Source organism: Lepidochelys kempii, chromosome 25 (genome assembly GCF_965140265.1).
Source record: "Lepidochelys kempii isolate rLepKem1 chromosome 25, rLepKem1.hap2, whole genome shotgun sequence".
Taxonomy (NCBI): domain Eukaryota; kingdom Metazoa; phylum Chordata; order Testudines; family Cheloniidae; genus Lepidochelys; species Lepidochelys kempii.
In genome coordinates this window covers 11,117,395-11,139,407 of record NC_133280.1, presented here as the reverse complement: position 1 = coordinate 11,139,407, position 22,013 = coordinate 11,117,395, and the positions used below count along the sequence as shown (strand labels likewise).

Sequence of the window (22,013 nt, the reverse complement as noted above, 5' to 3'; positions counted from 1 at the left end):
TCGTTCTGAAGTCCCACCAACAAATCTGCAGGTGAAACATTGCGTCAGCTTCTGGGGCGGGAACATCACCTGCTACTGGGACCCCGGGCCGGAGACCTACCTTCCAACCACCTACACCCTCCACGTCACCGAGTGAGTTCTCCACCTGGCCGTAAGCGTGAGGGGGCAGGGGCGGGAGCGGGAGAGGATTGACTTCCCAACACCTGACAATTAAAAGGGACTGTCCCTATAGATGTAGCAATTGATTTTCTCCCTCCTCCCCCTGATGTCCCCGCTTAGAGCTGTCCAATGCTGGCAGGTGCGAGGGTGGGGTTTGATCTCCGCCACTCGTGTTCCTAGACCCGGCAGCTGCTAACCTGGGCTCTCTCCCTCTCAGAGAAGCAGGCCGCTGCCTCTGGAAGTTCAGAGACGCCGGGACGTGCGTCTCCAGCCGGGAGAGCCGTTCCTGCACCATCCCTGTGGAGAACCTCTTTTCCTCTTTCCAAGTCAGGCTAACGGCCGTGAATCTGCTGGGCCAGGCCAGCGCCACAGACAAGTGCCTGCATGGGATGAGCGTTGGTAAGACCCGCTCGCCAGGGGAGGGGAACAGTGGCACTGACATAAACTGAGCCTGAGCAGGTGTGTCTGCTGGACCAGGACCACAGGTGGGGGGGTTCTCAGGTCCGACTGGGTTCCAAGCTCGTCGGGCCAGCCAAACTGAGCTCGCCCAGCTTTGCCCAGGTGGATTTCCGGGCTGAGCTGGAGGTATCACGAGACTGACCTTCCCTGCGACGTGGCCTGGTGGCTCGCACTGGGCTCTCCTTCAGAAGATCTGGGAGCTAGTTCTGGCTCTTTCCCTGACTCTCCATGTGCCCCTAGGCCTATTGCCTCCTGCTCTGTGCTTCTGAGAGGGGGCTGAGTGAGGCTGCTTGTCTCTGGGCTTTGCAGGAGGGGCATGCAGAAATGCTGCCCACGCTTGTAGCTTTCCTTTCCCAGTGAAGCTGAGCCCGCCCGAGGTCAGTGCCACGGCGGACAGGAGCGACTGCTTCCACATGGCGTGGCGACAGCCCAACGAGGAGCTGCTGCGTGTGACGGACGCGCGGTATGAGATCCGGTACCGTGAGGTGGACGGGGCATCCTGGACGCAGGTGGGTGGCTGTTGGTGGGAGGAGTTAGTAACAGGACTGACACCTGCTTCATAGGTGTATCCCCTCCCGCCCCCCTTCTGGGGATGTGGAGGGTGTTAGGGATGCTGGCTGGCTTTGCCGTCTCTCTCTCCATCCTAACCACGCAGTTATGCAGTTATCTGTTCGTCCATCTAATCTGTGCACCTGGCCCAGAGCTCTTGGGCACGCGTGTGACACTTCCTGAGAACAGATCCATATGCTTGAAGCAGTTGGCCCAATGGCCAAAACGTGACCTCTTTAGTTCTACCCCGTACCCCTAGTGAAGGTCCCCCCCACCCCCCCGCACCTTCTGCTCAGCTCTCCCCACCCAGAAGAAACCTGGCTCATCCTCTGCTCTCCATCAGCAGCGGAGCAAGGCTAACGTACACCAGCAAAGGGGCTGGCCCAGAAGTCTCAGGCTCAGTAAGTCTGGGCTCAGAGAGATCAAGAGAGGGGAGGCAAGTTCCAACGGCAAGGAGACCCTGGCTGAAATACCCCTGTATTTCGCCACCTCCTGCTTAAGCTGGGGGGGCTAGTGTAACTCACTGGTGCTTGTTTCACAAATCCCAGCCCCATGGCTGACCCACAGAGGGATGAGCCTGTTACAGGCCTGCTTAGGGAGGCTTGACTCTTTAGCTCAAGCTATAGCAGCTCCTCCATTTAGCTTTGGAGGTCCCTGGTTCAGTCCCCAATGTGTCAGACAGGATGGCGGCCATCACATTGGCTCAGGTCAGCTTCTCTCAAGTGTCCTGTGAGAACAGAGCTGGTTTCTGCTGAACCCGGTTCCTGTGTCAGGGGGAAGCAGTCTCCTGTCATGCCCCTTGGCTGGGGTTACTGGGGAGGAGAGAGCCCAGCTTGAAGAGCCTCTAGCTGGTTTGAGCTGAGGTGGAGAGCCCCTGAGCCGCCCGCTCGGCTCAGCAAATCGGTGCTTTAAGGCAGAATCGGGGCGAGCTGCCAAGACAAGAGCTAAAAGGGACCCCGTCCCGCCCCCCATGAAGGTGAATGTTACAGCCGCGGAGGACGTGCCCGCGTCGAAGGACATCTGTGGCGTCTCGCCGTTCACCAACTACTCCATCCAGGTGCGAGCGCTATACCAGAGCGACGCCTCCCGCTGGAGCGACGGGGACCCCTCCTGGAGCGCCTGGAGCCACGAGAGATTTGTGAAGACTCTGCCTGCGGGTAGGGAGCCATGCTCACCTGTCCAGCCCCCTCCTGCCTTCACCCCAAGGCTGCTGCCCACCCTGCCATGGCAGGTCCTGTCCTCCTCCTCCCTCCTGTCTCCAGTAGACTGGCCATGAGCTGGGGAAGCATGGACAGGGAGGGAGACAGAACAGGATGGCAGGACCATCCACCACACCCACCTCAGACCCAAATTTCAGGAGCAGCAGCCCCACTCTGCCCTGAGGTCTCTCCCATGGGCCTCCTCCTCGTCCCCTGTGCACGTGCATAAATGTGAGTAACCCTGATTGTGCCATCTGCCTGCTGTCACCCCAATCTCTCCCAGCTTGTATGTTGCCCCTCTTCCCGCCACCCTGTGGGTGCCATCAGCCGTCCGCTCTTCAAGGCAGGGAGTGTGTGTCTCTGTGGGGCTGTGCAGGTCCAAGCTGAGCGCTCCTGTAATACGAATGGTATTCACCACGAAGGGTTAAACAAACTCCTCTGGCGCTGATGGCTGTGAGAGTAGCAGCGGTGGGTCTGGTACGGTCTCCCCCAGGTAGCGGCACAGAGCAATCGACACCCTCTTGTGAGGGGCTGGATCACAGAAACCCCCTGGGAGCTGCCACCTGATGTGCCAAGACTGCTTCTGCTCCTGCTTTCCTGCCCTGCCAGCTTAGGACTCCAGCACCCTGCCTGGCTTGAGCCAGACCCACTAGCCTGCTGCAAACCCAGACCCAGGTCTGAACCACATCCCCTAACAGCCGTAGGCTCAACTGAAAGCAGCTTACAGAAGTGTTCCCATCTTTAACACTCAGATGCCCAACTTCCAATGGGGTCCAAACCCCAAATAAATCTGTTTTACCCTGTATAAAGCTTATACAAGGTAAACTCATAAATTGTTCACCATCTATAACACTGACAGAGAGATATGTACAGCTGTTTGCCCCCCCCCCAAGTATTAATACATACTCTGGGTTAATTAATAAGTAAAAAGTGATTTGTATTAAGTACAGAAAGTAGAATTTAAGTGGTTCCAAGTAGTAACAGACAGAACAAAGTGAATTACCAAGCAAAATAAAACCCACAAATCTATGCTAATACAGTAAAAAGCTGAATACAGATAAAATCTCACCCTCAGAGATGTTTCAATAAATTTCTTTACAGCCTGGACGCCTTCCTAGTCTGGGCACCATCCTTTCTCCTGGTACAGTCCTTGTTCCAGCTCAGGTGGTAGCGAGGGGATTCCTCATGAGGGCTCCCCCCTTGTTCTGTTCCACCCACTGATATCTCTTTTGCATAAGGCAGGAATCCTTTGTCCCTCTGGGTTCCCACCCCTCCTTCTCAGTGGAAAAGCACCAGGTTAAAGATGGGTTCCAGTTCAGGTGACATGATCACAGGTCACTGTGAGACCCCAAGCCTTCATTCCTCCCGGCCTGACGCACAGGAAGGCCTGTCTGCTAACCAAGCCATCCACAGTCAATTGTCCTGGCTGATGGGAGCCAGCAAGATTCCAAACCACCATGAAAGACCCACACTTTGCATAACTACAGTAGGTCCTCAGAGTTATATTTCATATTTCTAGTTTCAGATACAAGAGTGATACATTTATACAAATAGGATGACCACACTCAGTAGATTATAAACTTTGTAATGATACCTTACAAGAGACCTTTTGCATGAAGCATATTTTAGTTACATTATATTCACACTCTATGTATAGGTGTGTCACACTTCTGCTGTCAGCTCCCTCCCTGCAGGACCCTCTCTCAATGACTTCATTTTCTCTCCTTTGCATCTCCCGCATTGCCCTTGCCTGCCCACGGCCACCTCCTAGCCCCATCCAGAGGGCCGGCTCTTTGGAGGCGAATAGCCACGTCCAACTCTGACGAGAGGAATGAGATCATTCTGATGTGGAAGGTAAGGGGCCAAGCAAGGATCCAGCGCAGACACACCACCTGGGAAGGGGTTGCGATAAAGAGTTGGGTTATAGTCCTTCATTGCACGTGTCATGGGTGACTCCAGGCCTGACTCCTTGTGGTTGCCCCTGCAGCAGTTAATGATCAAAAAAAAAAAGAACAAGAAGTACAATTAACAAGAACCATCTGCCGGAGAGTCCCTGACTGAGAATCCCCAGCTTTTAGGGCTCGGTCTAAGGCTTAATTCTGCTGGCAAAGCCATATTGACATCAATGGGCCTGACTTCTCCCCATTACTTGTTTCACTCTGATTTTAAGCAGAGCTGCTCCTGATTCATGCCGGCATGAGCTATTCATGCCAGACATGAGTAGCATCGGAACCAGGGACAAGCCCCAAGGGATAGACAAAGTTCTGCAAATACGATCAGGCCAGCCCCAAGAGAGATTGGATGATGCAGGGCACATTTGGCCTTTTCATTCTCAGATCGTTACTTGTTTGCCTGGGAAGGGTTGGGAAAGGATTTAGGAGCTGGGCTGTATGTGGGTTTGTGTCCCAGCTAGGGCTGGGTGGAAAACAAGATTTCCGGTTTTTGGTAAAACAAAAAAAATTTGAGGGTTTGAAGTTTGTTTTCATTCCACATCAGGAGTAAGCCACGACCTTTTGAAACTTTTCAAGAGAGACCCCCACCCACGATAGCCCCTGCTCTGCCTGAGTTAGGACGTGGGTCACACCTCCCAGCTGAGGGCCCTAATCAATTAGCTATTCTGGAGTGGGCACCCAACAACCCCATTGGTGAGGGGGACCAGGCACTTGTTACCTAGAGACGTCTCATAGGGCAACTCTCCCTGCCCCTAGTGGAAGCCCGAACAACCAGTCCATTGACTAGTCACTCGCATTCTCTCTCTCTCTCTCTGGTTTTGACTGAAGGGTTCATTGAACCATCCCACTGAAAAGTTTCGTTTTCAACAAATTGACATTTTCCGACTGGAGGAAAAAAGTTTCAGCAGCTATTTCTCCACCAGCAGTAGCCCCAGCCTGGACGCGTGGATATCTCCTGTCTCTTCAAGCATTATGCAAACAGGCACATTGGTGACACAGTACTGAAGCAGCATGGTGTGTAACTGCGGGGGTGTCGACACTGCACACTAAGCCTGCATCTCTCTGTCACCCAAGCGTGTGGACTTCAGTGTCCACGCTGCGTTGTAAACCTGGCTTTACGGTTACTGGATCCAGGTCTCACAGCTGTGCTTAACCTGTCCACACTCCACTACGCAGCCCTTCTGACTCAGGTCAGTGGGTTGAGTGGTGTGTCCACACTGCAAAATGACAGGGCTTGAACCTGAGTGACAGCAGGACTTGTGCTCTCACCCAACCTGTCCCCAGCAGGGTTCTAGGACCCAGATCCTGAGTTGCTTGTGGACTCAAGTTAGACTGATTTTGTGTGTGAACAGAGGGGAGCTTGGGCTCAAACCTGAGTCAGACTGTGGGCTTAGTGGGCAGTGTAGACGTACTGAGAGGGGCCATTGCCCTGATGCAGACTGCTCCATAGGAACAGGGACATCAGCATAGCTGATTCTCTCTCTGAGTCACTCGGACTTTCCATCTCCTCCTCAATCACGCTTTCTGTTGGCCTGTCTTGGTCCCTTGTTCTCTCCTGAACTTGCTCACATTCTTTCACTCACACTTTCTGGTTCTCTCTCTTTAACACTCACCTGTTCTTTCTCTCCTGTGTTTTCTGTGTATCCGATGCTTAGATTCCAAGGGCAGCAGGGACCGTTGTGATCACCTAGTCTGACCTCCTGCATGGCCCAGGCCACAGAACTGCCCCCAAATAATTCCTGTTTGAACTAGAGCCCACCTTTTTTTTTAAAAAAAAATCCACCTTTGATTTAAAAATTGTCACTGATGGAGAATGCCCCATGACCCTTGGTAATTGTTCCAGTGCTTAATTAACCTCATTGTTAAAAATTTACACCTTATGTTCAGTCTGAATCTGTCCAGTTTCAACGTGGAGCCATTGGATCTGGTTACACTTGTATCTGCGAGACTGATAATGGGCTCGTCAAATATCTGTTCCGCGTGTAGATATTTATAGCCTGTGGTCAAGTCACCCCTTCACCTTCTCTTTGTTAAGCTAACTAGATAGACTCAAGGAGCTCAGTCGCTATCAGGCGGGTTTTCTAATCCTTTAATCATTTTTGTGGTTCTTTGCTGAACCTGCTTGGATTTATCATTATCCTTCTTCAGTTGTGGACTCCGGAACTGGACACACTGTTCCTGGAGCAGTCACACCAGTGCCAGTAGAGGTAAATCTGACTCTCTGCTCCCTTTCTAGGTTCCCCTGTTTATGCGTCCAAGGGTCTCATTAGCCCTTCTGGGCACAGCATCAACCGGGAGCGCAGGTTCAGTCGGTTATCAGCCATGACCTCTAAATCTCTTTCAGAGTCCCTGCTCCCTGGGATAGAGCCTGTTGTAAGTTGGGCCGACATCCTTTGTTCCTAGGTGTAGACGTTTACATGTAGCCGTATTAAAACGCATATTGTTTGCTTGCGTCCTGCTTACCAACCTATCTAGATTGCTCAATATCAGTGATCTGCTCTCTTCATTATTGACCACTCCCGCAGTCTTATAGTCAGCTGCAAACTTCATCAGTGATGATTTTATGTTCTTGTCCAGGTCATCGACAAAAGTGTTTAAAGAGCATCGGGCCAAGGACCGATCCCTGCAGGACCCCACTAGAAACACACCCACTTGGTGGTGATTTCCTGTTTGCAATGGTGTTGGAACTGCTAGGAAATTAAACATCAGAGTGTTTTGTTTGGGACTGGTTTGTTTGTTCTCTCCAGAAAAAAGGGTTTGTCTTGATAAAATTTCCATTTTTGTCCAAAAAAATAATAATGGCGGCTTTTCATGGAGACTCTGAGAAGCAAGAGGGTTATTTAATGAAAACGTGTTTCATGGGGAAAGTCATTTCTCAGTCAGTTCTACTGCGTCCTTCCTTCAGTCCAGTCCTAGCAGGAGAGCTCAGCCATCCACCTAACTCCTGCACCGCCGTGAGGCTCGGCCTGATGCGGCTTTTTCCTCCCAGCCCCTGCAGCCAAAGGAAGCCAACGGCAGGATCCTGACCTACACCCTCCGCTGGCAGCGAATTGGGCAGCCGGCTGTCGTGGCATGCCTCACCCTCTCCCTGCAGTGCGCACTGGAGCTGCCGGCCTCCGAGGAACACACCTTCTTCCTCACCGCCAGCAACTCAGTGGGCCAGTCCCCCGCGACCAAGCTGTCGATCCCGGCGGGGCAGGCCCCAGCAGGTGACGCCCAGCCTGATCTCCGCGCTCCAGGCCTGGGTCTCGCTCCCGAGGCAGCGTTCAGCAGGGTGGGGTGGTGGCCGGCCCGGCCCTTGGTTGTGCTGTTGAGCTCATCCTGCAGGGGAATGTGGGAGGGGTTCTGTGCCTGGCGGGGTGAGGGGGGGTCAGGCACTTATCACTATGTGGGGGTGGCTCCCACCAGACGGGCCAGGAGCCCTGGGGCGTTGGGCTCCCATGGGGAGGGGAGGTGAAGCCCATAATGGGACCCCAGCTGGGGAAGTCTCAGCTGCACCCCCGGCAGGGGCTGATACAATGGGGAGCCCCACTAGTGCACTGCCCTCTTGGAGCACGTGTGGACAGCGCGGGGCCCTCAGCGCAACGGATGCTTGGGAGCCCCCAGGGACCCTGTCGGCTCCATCTCTCCCCGCCCAGGCAGAGGGACCACCGGGGGGGACATTGCACCACCTGACCTGAGTTCCCCTTCAGCACCGGGTCTGGGGGGAGACAGGCAAATGGTCCTTCCCCCCGCAGAAACGTGAGCACCTGAAGCCCAGCCCTGGGCATGCCTCCCTCTCTGCTATCCATGTGTTCCTTTCAGTGCCGCGGCTGCCCGTCCTAGTCTCTCCGGCGAGCGACTGCAGCCTCCTTCTGCGGTGGGATCCCCCTGGCTTTGCTGCAGTGGCCTATGTCGTCGAGTGGGGCCGGGCGTCGGAGAACCGGGGGCAGAGCAGCAGCTGGCGCTATGAGCCGACGAACATCAGCAGGGTGGTCCTGGCAGGTGACTGGCGGGTGGGGGAGTGATTCCAGAAGTGACAGAGCAGGGGGAGGGAGAGGGGGAAACAGAGGCAGGACCCTCCTCCACATCCTAGCTAGGACTTCACATCAGAGGTAGTGTCATGAATAAGCCCCTGCAGAGCACTGTCAATGCCCGCAGCACCGAGCCAGTGAGAGGCGGGTCTTTGTCCTCCTCTAGTAACAGACGAGGAGAAGAACCCACTCCTGCTCCTAGCTTGCAGAGTTACTCCTCTAGCTCCGGTGTTACGGCCTCAGGCTTTTAGTACTACTGCAGGTCCCAAGTTCAAACCCTGTCGTCAGCCCACGTCCCCCAGGCTGGGTGTGAAGTTGGATAGCCAGGCAAGGCAGGAGTATAGGAATTACCAGCGGGGAACAAGCAAGTCCAACAATAGGTGATGCTGACAGCTTCATGGGGCGGGGGGTGGATTCCTTCCTGATCCAGTATGGTGATCAGTGGATACCCTGAAGCATGTGGGCTGAGTCTTCTTGTCAGATGTGCTCCAGCTTAGAGAAGTGTCCATTCGTTTGTTTGGACCCACTTTGCCCCAAAGCTCTCCTGCAGCCTCCCACCCCATGGGGGACTGAAGCGGGAAGCAGGGAGGCTATGCTCTGGGGTGCACGTCCCCTGGGGCTATGATGTGGAAGAGACGGGAGGTTTCACCATCGCTTGTCGTTGTCATGTCCCCGCAGAGGCAATTGAGCCGGGGTATCTCTACAGCCTGACAATCTTTGCCCTGAGCGATGGAGCCGTCCAGGCTGCAGGCTCTACAAGTGCTTACTCAAAGCAGATGGGTAGGTGCTGAGTGTTCGGGGCAGACGCGGCCAGATCCCTTCCACCCCTAAGAGAAACCCAGCAGCACTCCAGCCAGTGATGTGGGAAAAGGTGCAGGGGCCACTGGGGAAGCATTAGTCTTGTGTCTCCTGCTGAGCTCATATCTTCCCCTCCCTCCCGGCAGCCAGAGGATGGTTTGGGGAGCTCCTAGGAGACATGGAGTTGGTTTCTGTAAGTCTGGAACCCCTCATTCCTGCAAGGAGGAGGGAGCGGTGTCTAGTGGTTAGGGTGGGACTCCTGGGCTCTATTCCCAGTTCTGCTACTGACCTGCTGCATGGCCTTGGACAAGTCACATAGTTGCTCTATGCCTCCATTTCCCCATCTGTAAAATGGGCATTAATGGAGTTGTGGGGAGGGGATGGAAAGAGTTAATATTTGTGGCAGGCTTTGAGATCCTGCTGATGAAAAGCCTGAAATACCACAGCTGGGAATGAAGGGAGAGGGGATCTCGGCTTTGGGTGCCTGGGATGGGGCTGGTTAACCCTTTCCTCGCCACCCCCTATGTGGTTGCAGCTCCATTCCGTGCCCCAACTCTGCATCCCACCCGGGTCTGGCCATCCCAGGTGGAGGTGCAGTGGGAGGAGGTCCCACTGGAGGAGCAAGGTGGCTTCATCCGGAACTACACCATCTCCTACGAGGAGCAGGGGAAAGACGCCCAGGGTAAGGCACCAACCGGCTTTGTGACCCATGCTGGCTGGGCCTGGGCTCACCAGCTGGGACTGAGCAGCGGCATCTCCTGTCTTACAGCCGTGGTGGTGAACGGCTCCGTCCGTCGCTATCTCATCGTGGGCCTGGCTCCCAACTCCGTGGTGAGGGTGGGCATCTCCGCCAGCACCGACGGGGGAAGCACCCAGGGCTCTGTCCTCTCTATCCGTACCAGCAGCTTTGGTGAGGAAAGTGGAGAACCGGGTGCTATGCCCTAGACTGGGGGTGCTGGGAGGGGTCAGCAGGCACTGAAATGAGGTGGCAGAGACCTGCTTGGGCACATGTAGCTTGTCCCTTGGCCAAGGTAGGATGGATTCCTACCAGCATCTGCTCCAACCAAGCTATGGGGCTTCCACCGCTTCCCTGGGGCAGATGATTCCTTCGCTGGATCGCTCTCGATTCTGCACTTCCGCCTACATTTTCCCCTTTGCCCAGCTCCATCCCATTGCTCCTGTTTCCATCCCCGTACTGGTCCTCTCCCCCTTGGGGTGAGCATCTCCCCTGGAGCCCCTCCCCATAAGCTAGAGTTTCCAGGCTTCCTAAGGCTTGAGATTGGTCACTCCATTTTGCATCAGGTACATTCACAAGGCCTTTGTCCCCACTGCCGCCAAGTGTCCCCCAGCCAGAATGTTCACATCTTACACCCACCTTGCATGGGTGCAAAGGATCATGCGGGGCAGCAGAGAATGGGAGACAGTCTCTGTGGACTGCCGTTGGTCTTGGGCTTTGTGCTGTCCCTGGGCAAATCCCTAGCATGTCAGCTCATGCACCGTGGGGGGGGGGGCTGCAATGCAGGCTCCCAAGGGCTCTTGCTCGTTGGTCCCCAGTGGCTTTACACCTAAAGCTTTTCCCTGCTTTCTTTACAGACAATGGGAAGGTTGAACTGTTGCTGTCCTCTTTGTGCATGGGGCTAGTTGTCCTGCTCATCACGGCTGCTCTGGCCTGCGTCCTCAAGCACCCCCTGTACGTATGTTTGTGAGTCCCATCCGGCCACCCGTCTGAGTGTCTGTGGGTGAGGGTGATTTCCCTCCCCCAACCCTCCCGTTGGATCCTGTAAGCTAAGGAGGGTCAGGCCTGGTTAGTGCTTGGTTGGGGGACCACCAAGGAACAGCCAGGTACTATGCTGCAAGGAAGTGGCGTTCGAGAAGTGAGTGCCCTCTACCACGTTGCTGAGTCAGCGTGGGGCTGGGGAGGGTGGTGGGTAACTCAGCGGAGGATGCTCTTCATGCTGAGACGGCACTAAGCCCCGTACCCCAGCATGGTGCTAGGGCAGGGGTCGGCAACCTTTGGCACGTGGCCGCGGGGGCTGCGGGAAGCGGCGCGGGCCAAGGGAGATGCTGGCCGCCACTTCCAGCAGCCCCCAGTGGCCTGGAACGGTGAACCACAGCCAGTGGGAGCTGCGATTGGCCGAACCTGCAGATGCAGCAGGTAAACAAACTGGGCCAGCCCGCCAGGGACTTTCCCTGGCATGCCACGAGCCAAAGGTTGCTGATCCCTGTGCGAGGGAATGCTGTGCTGCCACAGGATCCGTCCTGTAGCTGAGAACTTACACTCCACCCGCAGAGGGCTTTTGGCCATGAACGATCTCGTGGCACTTCCTGCCAAGGAGATTTTAGCCCTGGTGTCCTACGTGCCCTTCCACCTCCTTAATTGTTCCTGAAGTTCTAGGTGGACACAACGTTCCCCTCCACTCCTTGTCCTGAGCGGCAGGATAGGGGTGCCGGGTGCTGTTAAAAAGCCGCCACGTTCCCCTAGCAGGGACTCGCAGAATCCTAGAAGTCAGAGCTGGAAGAGACCTACGAGGTCCCACCCCGTCCATCCCCCAGCCAGGGCAGGATTCGTCCCCTCAGGGCAGGTTGCCAAGCCCCGGGATCTGCAACTCCGTGGTGGGTCCAAGAATCCCTGTGCAGAGTTTGCCGAGCCCTCTGGGATGGGAAGTGCTCCGATAGGAATGTGGGCTCTCATCGTTATTTTCCTATCTACAAAAGGGCCTTCATCTTTCCCTTTAAAACATTTAGTGTTCCTGTGATCTTAGCGTTCCCTTCAGGACTCTTGTCAGAGCTTTGGAGCAGCCAAAGAGAGTCCGTTCCCAGAATCCTTCACCCTGAGCCTGGTGCATCCTGGGACAGGACTTCGGGAGGTTAGTCAATGCCGTAGGCATCCCTAGGCAATGCAGACATAATCAGCAAAGCTCAGAGGGCCTGCTCCAAAGCCCACTCAAGCCTGTCGTTGATTTCAGTGAGTGCTGGACCAGCCCCCTAGTCTGGTACCTCTGGATCCAGTGTCAGGGCCCTAGCTAATGGAGCCTCCAATCCCTGGGGAGACCATGCTAGTCACAAGAATGTAGAGAGGCCTTTCCCTCCTCGACGTGGTCATCTCCCTACCAATGCAGGGTGTTGTCCTCCACAGAATACAGGGCTGCCTGTGGCCGCACGTCCCTGACCCCGCTAAAAGCCACCTGGCCAGCTGGCTGCCACCGAAGCTGTGGCTGGTGAGTACACGTTTTTCTGCAGAGATGTGGTGGGTGCTGTTCGGTTCGCTGCCTCTCTGCTCCTCTCTGCTCTGCAGGAAGTTGCTAATTAACCAAAAGTTGCCAGTAAGAGGAAGGCCCCTGCAGTGTGGGGCAGTCCTGGGGAGTTGCGGTGCCGTACAGCAGCAAGGAGAGGGTTTACCGCTGGACGCCAGGCTTTTCCCCAGGGAGCCGGGGCACGGGGAGGCCATAGGGCTGCATGGTACCTCCCCGTGCTCTCCAGGCTGCACCCTGGTCTGGCACCAGGCTCTGGTGCACATTCCAGTGCTTCCTTCCCTGGCTGCAGCCCCACAAGCCTGCCTGCGGTTGGGGCTTTCCACAAGGAGCTGGGTGCTGGGGGCCTGCAGGGCTGCAACTAACAAAAAATAGTGTCAGGAAGTGGCCAGGCAGGTGCTAATATCCAGATCCCTTGAACTTGAAAGCCAGGGGGTTGGGCTCTGTCCCCAGACAAATGTTGCTAATAACTGAAAATGGTCAATGTGAGGAGTGCTAATAGCTGGCTCCGCCTGCCTGAGGGTTTCCTGCGCCCTATTCTGGGAATTGGTCGCCGTCTCTGGCAAATGTACGAGGAGCAGACTGTGAGCTTCTCCCTCCCCCGGCCCCCCCAGGCTGTTTTCCCAGTGCCGTAAGATCTGGAGGTCATGTCTCCAAGGAGCACAGAGAGAAGGCGGGAGTGGAAGGGAAAGAGGCTACCCAGGCTGGGAGATCTCCGAGTCTCTGCCAGGTCCCCTGTCACACCGAGCCACCCTCCCCACAGGACAAGAAAACACCCTTCCCCAATGACTTGACATCTCTCAGTGCTGAGCTTCCAGGCACGACGCCCATTGTCTGACTGCTCCACCACTGCTCTCTCACTGCGTTAAGTCCCTTAAACGTAGCAATATGTCTCCTGTCCCTGCAAGGTCTTAAAGGCGCGGGTCTCTGTTTTTCTTCAGCCACGGGCACCCGGTGGGTTTTCTCTGCAGGGATGCGCCAAGTTCAGCTGCTTGCCAGCCACCCATTCCCTGGGCCCTTCCTTTGTGCACCATTGGCTGGCACCATCATGTTATGGGGGGGATGGGAGGGACACATGTAATTTGCCCGCTGGCTGTCGCAGTCATAGGTCACCAGCGGCTGTGTGCATTACTCGAGCTAGGGGGCATGTTTTTGGCAGATAGTAAAGTCACGGAAAAAATGCATTTGGGAGGCAGCGAAATGACGAGTGAATTTCAGTTGAATTCGGCAAATAGTTTTGGCCGGAAAAACAAAATGAAGCGGGAGTGCGGGAGGCAGTAGTGGAATTGAAAAAGTCAAAACAGTTTGGCCATTTTGAAATGAAATGTTTTGGCTTCTTGTTTCCAAACGGCATTTTTCTTTTGAAATGTTGGTACCCTTTTTTTTTTTAAAAGGTGGGTGAAAAATACCCCAAAATGACCTGCCCCAAAAAACTTGGGGGGGGGCGAAATTCATCAGAGTCAAACAGAACATTTTAGTTCAACCCAAAATGAATGTGTTTATTTCAGTGAGAAAACCCCCAAATAATTCAGTTTCAATTCAAACCAAACCATTTACTTTCTTTGAAGGGTGGGGGGGGGCATCTGCCCGTAAACCAAAAAAATCAATAATTCGTTCAGCTCTCCATGTAACCTCCTCACCCTTGCAGGACTTGGGGAACTTCCCAGTGGAGCCGAGCAAAAAGCAGAGAGCGGGGTATCCCGACTTTCCGTTCCATGGGGTCTCGGGAGTCATCTGTGGCCAGCGGGAGGAGATGATAATGTGCAAGTCCTTCCTGGAAAGCACCTGGCCAGCAGAGGCCTCCAGCGCCGGGGAAAAATACAGTCAGCCCCTCCAGACCATCCTCCGTGGAGACGTGACCACCCCAGACCAAACTCAGGCAAGACGCCAAAGCAAGGTGGAGTATTCCACAGTGATCGTCTGGGCATATCCCAGTGGCGCACCACCAAGATCTAGTGCTCCCTGGTCCCAACCTACCCCTCAGAGCCCAGAGAGCTCTGGTCCCAGCCATGAGCCTGGCTTGAGGATCTGCTCCCAAAGCCCATCCTGTGAGCCCCTGGATGGGTCATGCTGGCAATGCGGCCAACAGCCAGATGGAGGGCTAGCTTCCTTGGGGGCATTTCCGCTCCTGAGGACCCTGGTTGTGGAGGGATCTGGAGACCTCCAGCCTAATGGAGATCACCCTGCGGGCGCACTCAGCCCAGTGACGCCCTAACGGCCTCTGGAGAGAGACCTCCGCTCCCAGGGCAGGTGTACGAATGAGGGAGGGTGATAAGGCCATCTCGGTGGACTCTTACCCCACCAGGCAGAGGAGTGGGGCATCAAGCAGAGCCCAGCTCCTCCAGGGGTGGGAGTGAGAGCCCTGCTGATCAAAACACGGCCTTAATGATACCAGGGAGGGCTGAAAATGGGGCCGGAAGGAGCTTTATGGGGCTGGATCTCCATGCAATAGTCACGGGCGCAGGGAGGTGTTCCTCTTCCCCCGCCTCTGCCGGCTTTTCCCCATGCTTCGTGCTTAGCCAGTCAGGGCCAATCCTTTCCCACTAACGCAGCCTGCTGATCCGTGTGTGCCGTGTCGCTCTCTTTGCCTGAGCCTTGGACAAGCTGAGCATTTCCCAGACCCTGTCTTCGGAGCCTGGCTCCTGCTCTTGATTCACGCTCAGTCCAGTCCCCCGTGATGTCAAGCAAGACAGCGACCGTCCAGCTAGCAAGTCCTGCCAGTGTGTTTAAAGGCCTCCCCTCCCTCTTGCTACATGCTCCTGGGTCCTGTTAGCAATGATCGTAGGCGTTGGAGCTGTGGGGATTGTTATCCATTCCCTCCGCCTGTCTGGGTTTGTTCCCCGCAGTACGTTGTTGGGTCCCAAATAACTTTGTTTACTAAATGTATCCCTCCCCCCACAAAAAAAAATAGAAAAGCCAGGTCAAGCTCCATATGCTGCTGCTCTGGCAGCTTCTGCAACACAGAACACGGTGAGCGCCCCTGGAGGGCCTACAAACTATTTAAAGGGATACGCCTCTATTTCTATACATTCCGTGTCTTAAATAACCCACAATTAATTGAACTGCCACCGCTTGGCTTGGAAGCCCAGCAAACCTCACTGGCGGGGAGCATTTGCCAAAGTAGCTGACTGACACAGGATTAAACTGGATTCCTTTATGGAGCTTTCTCTCCGAATTTCACATGAGCTTTGCTATTTGTGGGTACTTAAGACTTACTGATTTCCCACCCCACCCTCAACCGGGCGTGCATTCTGCATTTAAAACCGAGTGCGCATCACGCAGATATAAGTGCTGTGGAACAATGAAGCCATGCGTGTTTGCTGATCTGTGTTCTGTCTGGTTTTGATAGGGATTGGGTTGTGTCTTATTGTAACTGTTTGCTCAGCACCAGAGTCTTTGGCAATGGGGGGCATGTGTAATAATTTTACCCCCCAGTTATTAAACATCCAGAGGAAGCCAATCTTTTGCATTTTTCCCCCCTCCTGTTTTCTAGGAGGCCGTGGGTTTCAAATCCCACCTTAGACCTCCCCTCTGCCAGGCCGTGACTGCTACTTATCCCATTGTCCTCTCAGTGCGACCTTGTGTTGTTTATAGACACCTGTTGTCTCATCCTCTCCTGCCCTTGTGAGCGCTGCAGGGCAGGGAGCGTCTCTTGGTTATGTATGTACAGCGCCTAGCGCAAAGGGGCTGGGGCCTCTAGGTCTATGCCAATACAAGGAATTACAATGGGCGGCTGGTCTTAGGTGCAGAGACATCCTCTCTGATTAAGCCTCTGTCTGCGGCATCCTTTGAAACCCAGTAGAGCCTGGAGTTACCCCCTTCCCTTGCAGCTTGTGTCACCGCTCACACCCGTGCAAAGTTGCTGTAAATTGTGAGTGTGGGTGGAGAACGCTGAGCGTGGGGTGTTATGCACCTGCCTTGCCCGGGTGTTGGTGACAACACAAATTGCCGGGCCCAGGACGAGTTTGTTCTCACATGGTGGGTGGGGAAACTGCTCCCGGGGAGATGAGCCATCAGCTTCAACCCTCTGAGTATGTCTACGCTGCAAAGAACACACCCTCCCGCCCCATCCCGGTGTCCAGGTCAACTGCCTCTGGCTCAGACTACAAAGAGCAGCGTAGACATTCCCGCTTGGGCTGCAGCCTGGGCTCTGCAACCTCAGGAGATGGGGTGGAGCCTTGGCACCCAGGCTGTGGCCTGAGCGGGAACGTCTACACTACTGTTAGCCTCGCTGCATGTCAGTCAAGCTGGGCTCTGAGCCTTGGGGGTGGGGGGTTCTTTGCAGTGTAAATATACCCCACATGGCAGAGCTGGGAATAAAATTGGAGTGTCCCAATGTGATGAACCGGGACTGTTCTTAATGTTTCCTCTGAATACTGTGGGGGTGCCTCAGTTTCCCCTAGGCAGTTCTTAAGTCTCTAGGGGGTGGGATGAGGGGGTGTAATTGGTGCAGAGCAAAGGGCCAGGGTACATAAATGGCTGACACTCTGTCTCCTGGCAACGGATGGCCTGGGCCCTTCCCCGCTGCAAGGTGAGAGCTAAAGGGGTTGGAGAACAAAGGAATCCGGTGACCTCCTGGCCAGGGAAAGGGACAAAGCCCAGAGGAGTGGGGGGGGGGCTGGAGAGTGAGTCAGTTTGGGGCTGGCTGGGGACGAGGAGTGAAGTGCAGAACTGGTTGTCTGGCTCACTGCTCCCCAAAATGGACTCGGCTGAGGGGGTCCTGTTCTCTGTACCTACAAGCTCTGTTTTAGACCGTGTTCCTGTCATCTAATAAACCTGTTTTACTGGCTGGCTAAGAGTCGCGTCTGATTGCGAAGTTGGGGGGCAGGACTCTCTGGCTTCCCCAGGACCCTGCATAGGCAGACTCGCTGCGGGAAGCACACGGAGGGGTAGAGGATGCTGAATGCTCCAAGGTCAGACCCAGGAAGGTGGAAGCCGTGTGAGCTTCTTGCCCTGAAGACAGTCTGCTCACAGAGAGGAGACTTCCCCAGAGTCCTGACTGGCTTCGTAGGGAGCAGTTCCCGAGCATCGCCTTAAGACTTAAGAAATGCATAGGGGAAACTGAGGCACCCCTACAGTATTCAGAGGAAACATTAAGAACAGTCCCACTTCGTCACATCCGACTCCCAGGCCTGCGTGTCAGTGACGAAGCAGAACTGCCCCATTGAGAGGAATGTAAATGTGCATCAGTCATTGTAAGGGGCAGGGGGAGGCTGGAAGGCCTGGGGCTAAGCCAACCTTACCCCAGGAGGATCCCGCCTTTGGGGAATCGGGCGATGCCCTCAGACAGAGCTGCACTTAAAGGGGAACCCCAGGAAACTGCAGCTAAGTCTGCAGCTACTGCAGGGAGCAAGAAGGGTCTTGAGGAACTAGCTCTCCAGGCAGTGGGTGGCCTGGCAGAGACCCTGCCCAAGCAGGAGAGAAACGGTAAAGGCCAGCTGGGCTGAAGACTGACCTTTTCGTATAGGTCACTGGCCGCAATGAGGGAGAATGTTTGAACCACCCTTGCGCTGTGGATTTTTAAAAGGCCCTAAGGGGGGGGGGAACAGGAGCAGGGTGCCATAGAGCGGCCCCTGCCCGCAAGGGGGTACATGGGAGGCAGCTGCCCCTGTTACAGTCCCACCAGAAGCAGAGCAGGACCTTCCTTAGATGGAAGGGCTGGTCTTGGGATTACGATAATGGCCCAGGCTGCAGGAACTCTTTCTTCAGGCCCCAGCTCTGACACTGACTCTGTGACCTTGGGCAAGTCACTTCAACAGGAGAGAATAAATAAAAAACGTGCTGGCCCCCTTCACCAGGAGCCATCTGACACATGCCAGTGTTTTTAAGAACACGTTAGCCATTAACCATGGGTCAGGAGTGGTCTAAACATACTTAATCCTGCCTCAGGCTGGCGGATGGACGGCTTGAGCTCCCTTTCAGCCCTCCTCCGTTTGTGTGACTCTATGTGCCAACACACTGGGCCAGCGCTCTCTGCCTCAGTTTCCCCATCTGTAAAACAGGGTCAACCAGCCCTCCTTTCCCCCACCCTTTGTTGGTCTTGTCTATTTTGAGTCTCAGCTCTTTGGGGCAGGGACTGTACCTTGCTCTGTGGCTGTGCTGTCCCGATCTTGGATGGGACCTCGTAACTCTACCATAACACAACTCACGAACCGCAAAGAATTCTGTTAGCTAAATGGAGGAAGGTCAGAGCGGAGTTGATAACAATCTAGAGTCACTTGTTTAAACACAAATCCCGCACTTCCTCCCACCCCATGCAAATGAATTATTTAGAAAAGCCCTAAATATAAACCCCAAAGAAAAGAAAGTTGGGGGGATGCAAACAAAGGGATGACTCACTTCCCCAAAGGCCGGGCGGGAGACACTGCTGTGGAGGGAAAAGGACAGACAATTGCCTCCGGTTACAACAATCCTTGTGGCCCTGCATTGTGCGAGAGCAAAGAATCAAGGCTTTCGAGCCAGGAACCTCAGCTGTGAAGGCCTTTGGCAGGGACAAGGCCGAGCGAACAGGGAAACAATTGAATAGGGGAACAAAACCGCTCTGAAGAGGAAATTAATTAAAAGGCATTGTGGGGAGAGAGAAAGAGCATATAGACTGATGTTTCAATTCAATGGGCTTTATAAGAAGGGTGAAAATTGGTCCCCCACAGCTGTGCTACAGAAACTCTATGGGTCCCGGCGGCCGTGACTTGCACTGCTCGGGTGCTTTTCCCCTGAGGAGCACTAGTACGTAGGAGTTGTTACAGTAGCACTGAAGGGATCAGGGCCCAGTTGTGCTAGGTGCGGTACGTCTGTATTAAGGGTCTGTCTACGCTTGGAGTGGAGCATGTGACTCCCGGCCCACGGAGGCGTAGTCCCACTCACTCTCAGCCAGCTAGCTTGCTAAAAGCCAAGCCTAGCCACCCACTGTCCGTGCTATATGCTGTTTTGATGCATCACTCCTAGAGCTGGGACTCGCACCCCTAGCTTCATGGGTAGACCCCCAGCAAGCCCGTTCCAGCACCAGACACAGGCTTGGAGAAGGGGGTAGGGATCTTCCCTGTTTTACAGATCGGGGACCGAGGCGGCCGTGTAGGGAGAAGGTGGCTGATTGTAGGTGTGGCTGCATCCCCTTTGCTCATGCCAATGGGTACACGAAGTCGCGTGGGTGAAGTTGGTGGATGTGACAAGGAACGGTGCAGGTAGCAGAGCTGCTCAGCAAGGAAGCATTGTAACAAAGCGAGCACTAGCTGGGAACTTGACAGCTGTTAGCATGCAGCATACCACAGCAGCAGTGGGAATAGAACTGACCCTTCTGGTCCAAAAAGCCCAGGTGCTAATCGTTTGAGCTAACAGAGAATCGTCATGAGCTGCTCGCAGTATAGGGCTTATGACACACTCAGTTCAGATTACATACAGCAGAGGGCAGTAGTGTAAATGGACACACCAATGCAGTTATTATAATATTTAATATTATAATATTATAAAGGTCTGTAGGTTTGTAGCCGAAGGTCATTCTTCAGATGAGCGATGTGATATAAACCTGTTGGTCTGGGAATCAAAGCTTTGCAGGTTCCCTGGTAAGGCAGAGCTGCAAACCGGCTAATGGCAGGAAATGCAAGAAGCGCGCTCTCGGATTTTCCATCCTCGCTTCGCTCCAGCGTTCGTTTTCACCCACCTGCCCTTTGTGGAGTTAATTTTCGAACCGCATTGGTGCTACAAAGCCCTTTCTGTCCAGATTTCCCCGTGGGACAGACTCCTGTTTCTTTTGTCAAGAGCGAGTGCATTAGCGCAGCTATAAAAGGAGGTGGGTATTTTCCAGGAGCTCAGCGCAATCTGGAAGCTGCTTTTCCATTCTCTCTCCACGCCGGGCGTTGGAATGGGTGCTGGCTCACTCCGGGGTGTTTACCAAAGAGCTGGGACTGGCTTTCACTGTCACTGTCTGTTTAGAACGGGCCAATGCACATGCCCACAGGCCTACGTTTTCAAAAGGCACTAGAGACACTTGAATGGGCTTGGTCTGTCGGAGGAGCGGGTGCTTGGCCCTTTCTGAAAATGAGGCCCCTTGCAGGTGGCTCACGGTGGGAACTCAAAATCACTAGTCTGGTTTGAAAATCGTGGCCCTGCTTTTCTACCTAACTTTTAGCACCGGCATAATCCCGTTTAAACGCCATCCTGTGCTTAAGCCCCTTGTTGAGTCAGGTCCATAGGAACGTTGTGGGAAGAGCGGCTTTGCCAGCAGGCGCTTTGTGAAGGATGGCTCGAGCTGTAGGGGCAGCGGAGGACCCGGTCTGTGTTACTTGCCCCTTGATGTCGGTGACACTCACCGTTTGGCGAGGCTCCTAGTCACCTGGCCGCACAAAGCACACCAAGAGCTACCTTTTCCAAGGGCCTCTTGCAAATATTTGAGGGTTTGCAGGCAAAAAAGGGGGGTGTGCGTGCCAACCAGAGACCTGCTTTGTGCCCACAGTTCTCCAGTGGGTGCAGGGCTAAGGCCATTTTGCATGTCTTTAAAAAAACCCATCCGTGCTTAGCAAGAGTACACTGCATTTCCTGACAGGATGTTCTTGGATATCGGCCTTGTGTATTATTTTGAATCCGGCAACCGGAGGGTTAATCACATCTGCGCCTGGAGCACGAGGGACAGTTTGCTTCACGGGCGCCTGCTGCCTTTCTCGTCGCAGTCCCGAGGAAACAGACAAAACGCGACACTTCGTTCCAGTGAAACAAAGTACGACACATTGTTCCAGCAAATGTTCTAGCCTGGACTTGTGGCTAATTATTCTAGAGAACAGCTTGCGACCCGCTGCTAACGGGAAGGGTAGGGATGCGTCAGGACGCAGCAGCTGTCATGGTGGCTGCGAGGAGAATGTGTAGGAGAAATTCTCAGCCTAGGAAATCAGAGATGTTTTCTGCAGAAAGAAATTGCCTGCAGTTTTTGGTTCTTAACCTTCCCCAAGGCCCGGGGGCCCTGTCTGGGCCTGGCTTATGGCTCTGTATCTGTAAGGGCCTCCGGCATGGTAGCCTGCAGGAAAGGGTTCTAACATTCACTGTGTATTTTGACAGTAAGCTCTTTGGGGGCAGGGGCTGTCTCTCATGATGCGTGTCTGCAGCACCTAGCCGTGTGGGGCCCTGAGATTGGTTTGGTCCTATAGAGCAGTGGTTCTCAACTAGGGGTAAGCGTCCTCCTGGGGGTATGCAGAGGTCTCCAGGGGGGTACATCAACTCATCTAGATCAGTGTTTCTCAACCGGGCATGGGGGGTGGAACAGGTTTAGGGGGGTCACAAGTGCAAGGCCGGCCTTAGGGGGTTGCAAGCAGGGCAATTGCTCAGGGCCCCACTCACAGAGGCCCCCTGAAGCGAAGTTACATGCTTCAGTCCCGGTCGGCTCAGGCTTCAGACGAGGCTCACAAGTATCACACTGAAGTGCAAGCACAATATGTGTATTCCAGTCGATTTATTTTATAATGATATGGTGAACCTGGGAAAGTCAGCCATTGTTCAGGGCTAATGTAGTTGTGACACTTTTTATTCTTAAGTCCGATTTTGTCAGCAAGTCGTTCTGAAGTGAGGTGGAAGTTGGGGTACGCGAGACAAATCAGACTCCTGAAATGGGGACAGTCATCTGGAAAGATTGAGAACCCCTGCTCTAGA

The 22,013-nt window shown here is 54.4% G+C and overlaps 1 protein-coding gene across 12 annotated transcripts in view; it reads left to right on the top strand.

Annotated features, from left to right (window-relative positions):
* Nucleotides 1-21,807, top strand: part of LOC140903277 (interleukin-6 receptor subunit beta-like) — a 35,763-nt gene extending 13,956 nt beyond the window's left edge. For 8 of the 12 annotated variants that reach the window (XM_073324292.1, XM_073324291.1, XM_073324298.1 and 5 more), the window contains 13 exons: nt 12-132; nt 377-558; nt 976-1,127; nt 2,144-2,324; nt 4,138-4,220; nt 7,308-7,527; nt 8,123-8,302; nt 9,010-9,111; nt 9,665-9,811; nt 9,899-10,039; nt 10,723-10,819; nt 12,266-12,347; nt 14,029-15,020. In XM_073324292.1, coding sequence (XP_073180393.1) covers nt 12-132; nt 377-558; nt 976-1,127; nt 2,144-2,324; nt 4,138-4,220; nt 7,308-7,527; nt 8,123-8,302; nt 9,010-9,111; nt 9,665-9,811; nt 9,899-10,039; nt 10,723-10,819; nt 12,266-12,347; nt 14,029-14,595 — 2,255 coding nt within the window. In that variant the 3' untranslated portion in view covers nt 14,596-15,020. Of the gene's footprint in view, nt 1-11; nt 133-376; nt 559-975; nt 1,128-2,143; nt 2,325-4,137; nt 4,221-7,307; nt 7,528-8,122; nt 8,303-9,009; nt 9,112-9,664; nt 9,812-9,898; nt 10,040-10,722; nt 10,820-11,874; nt 11,997-12,265; nt 12,348-14,028; nt 17,177-20,919 lie in introns of those variants that run through there. The other 4 variants (XM_073324295.1, XM_073324293.1, XM_073324289.1 and 1 more) reach the window with 4 other exon arrangements.
* The last annotated feature ends 206 nt before the right edge of the window (nt 21,808-22,013 follow it).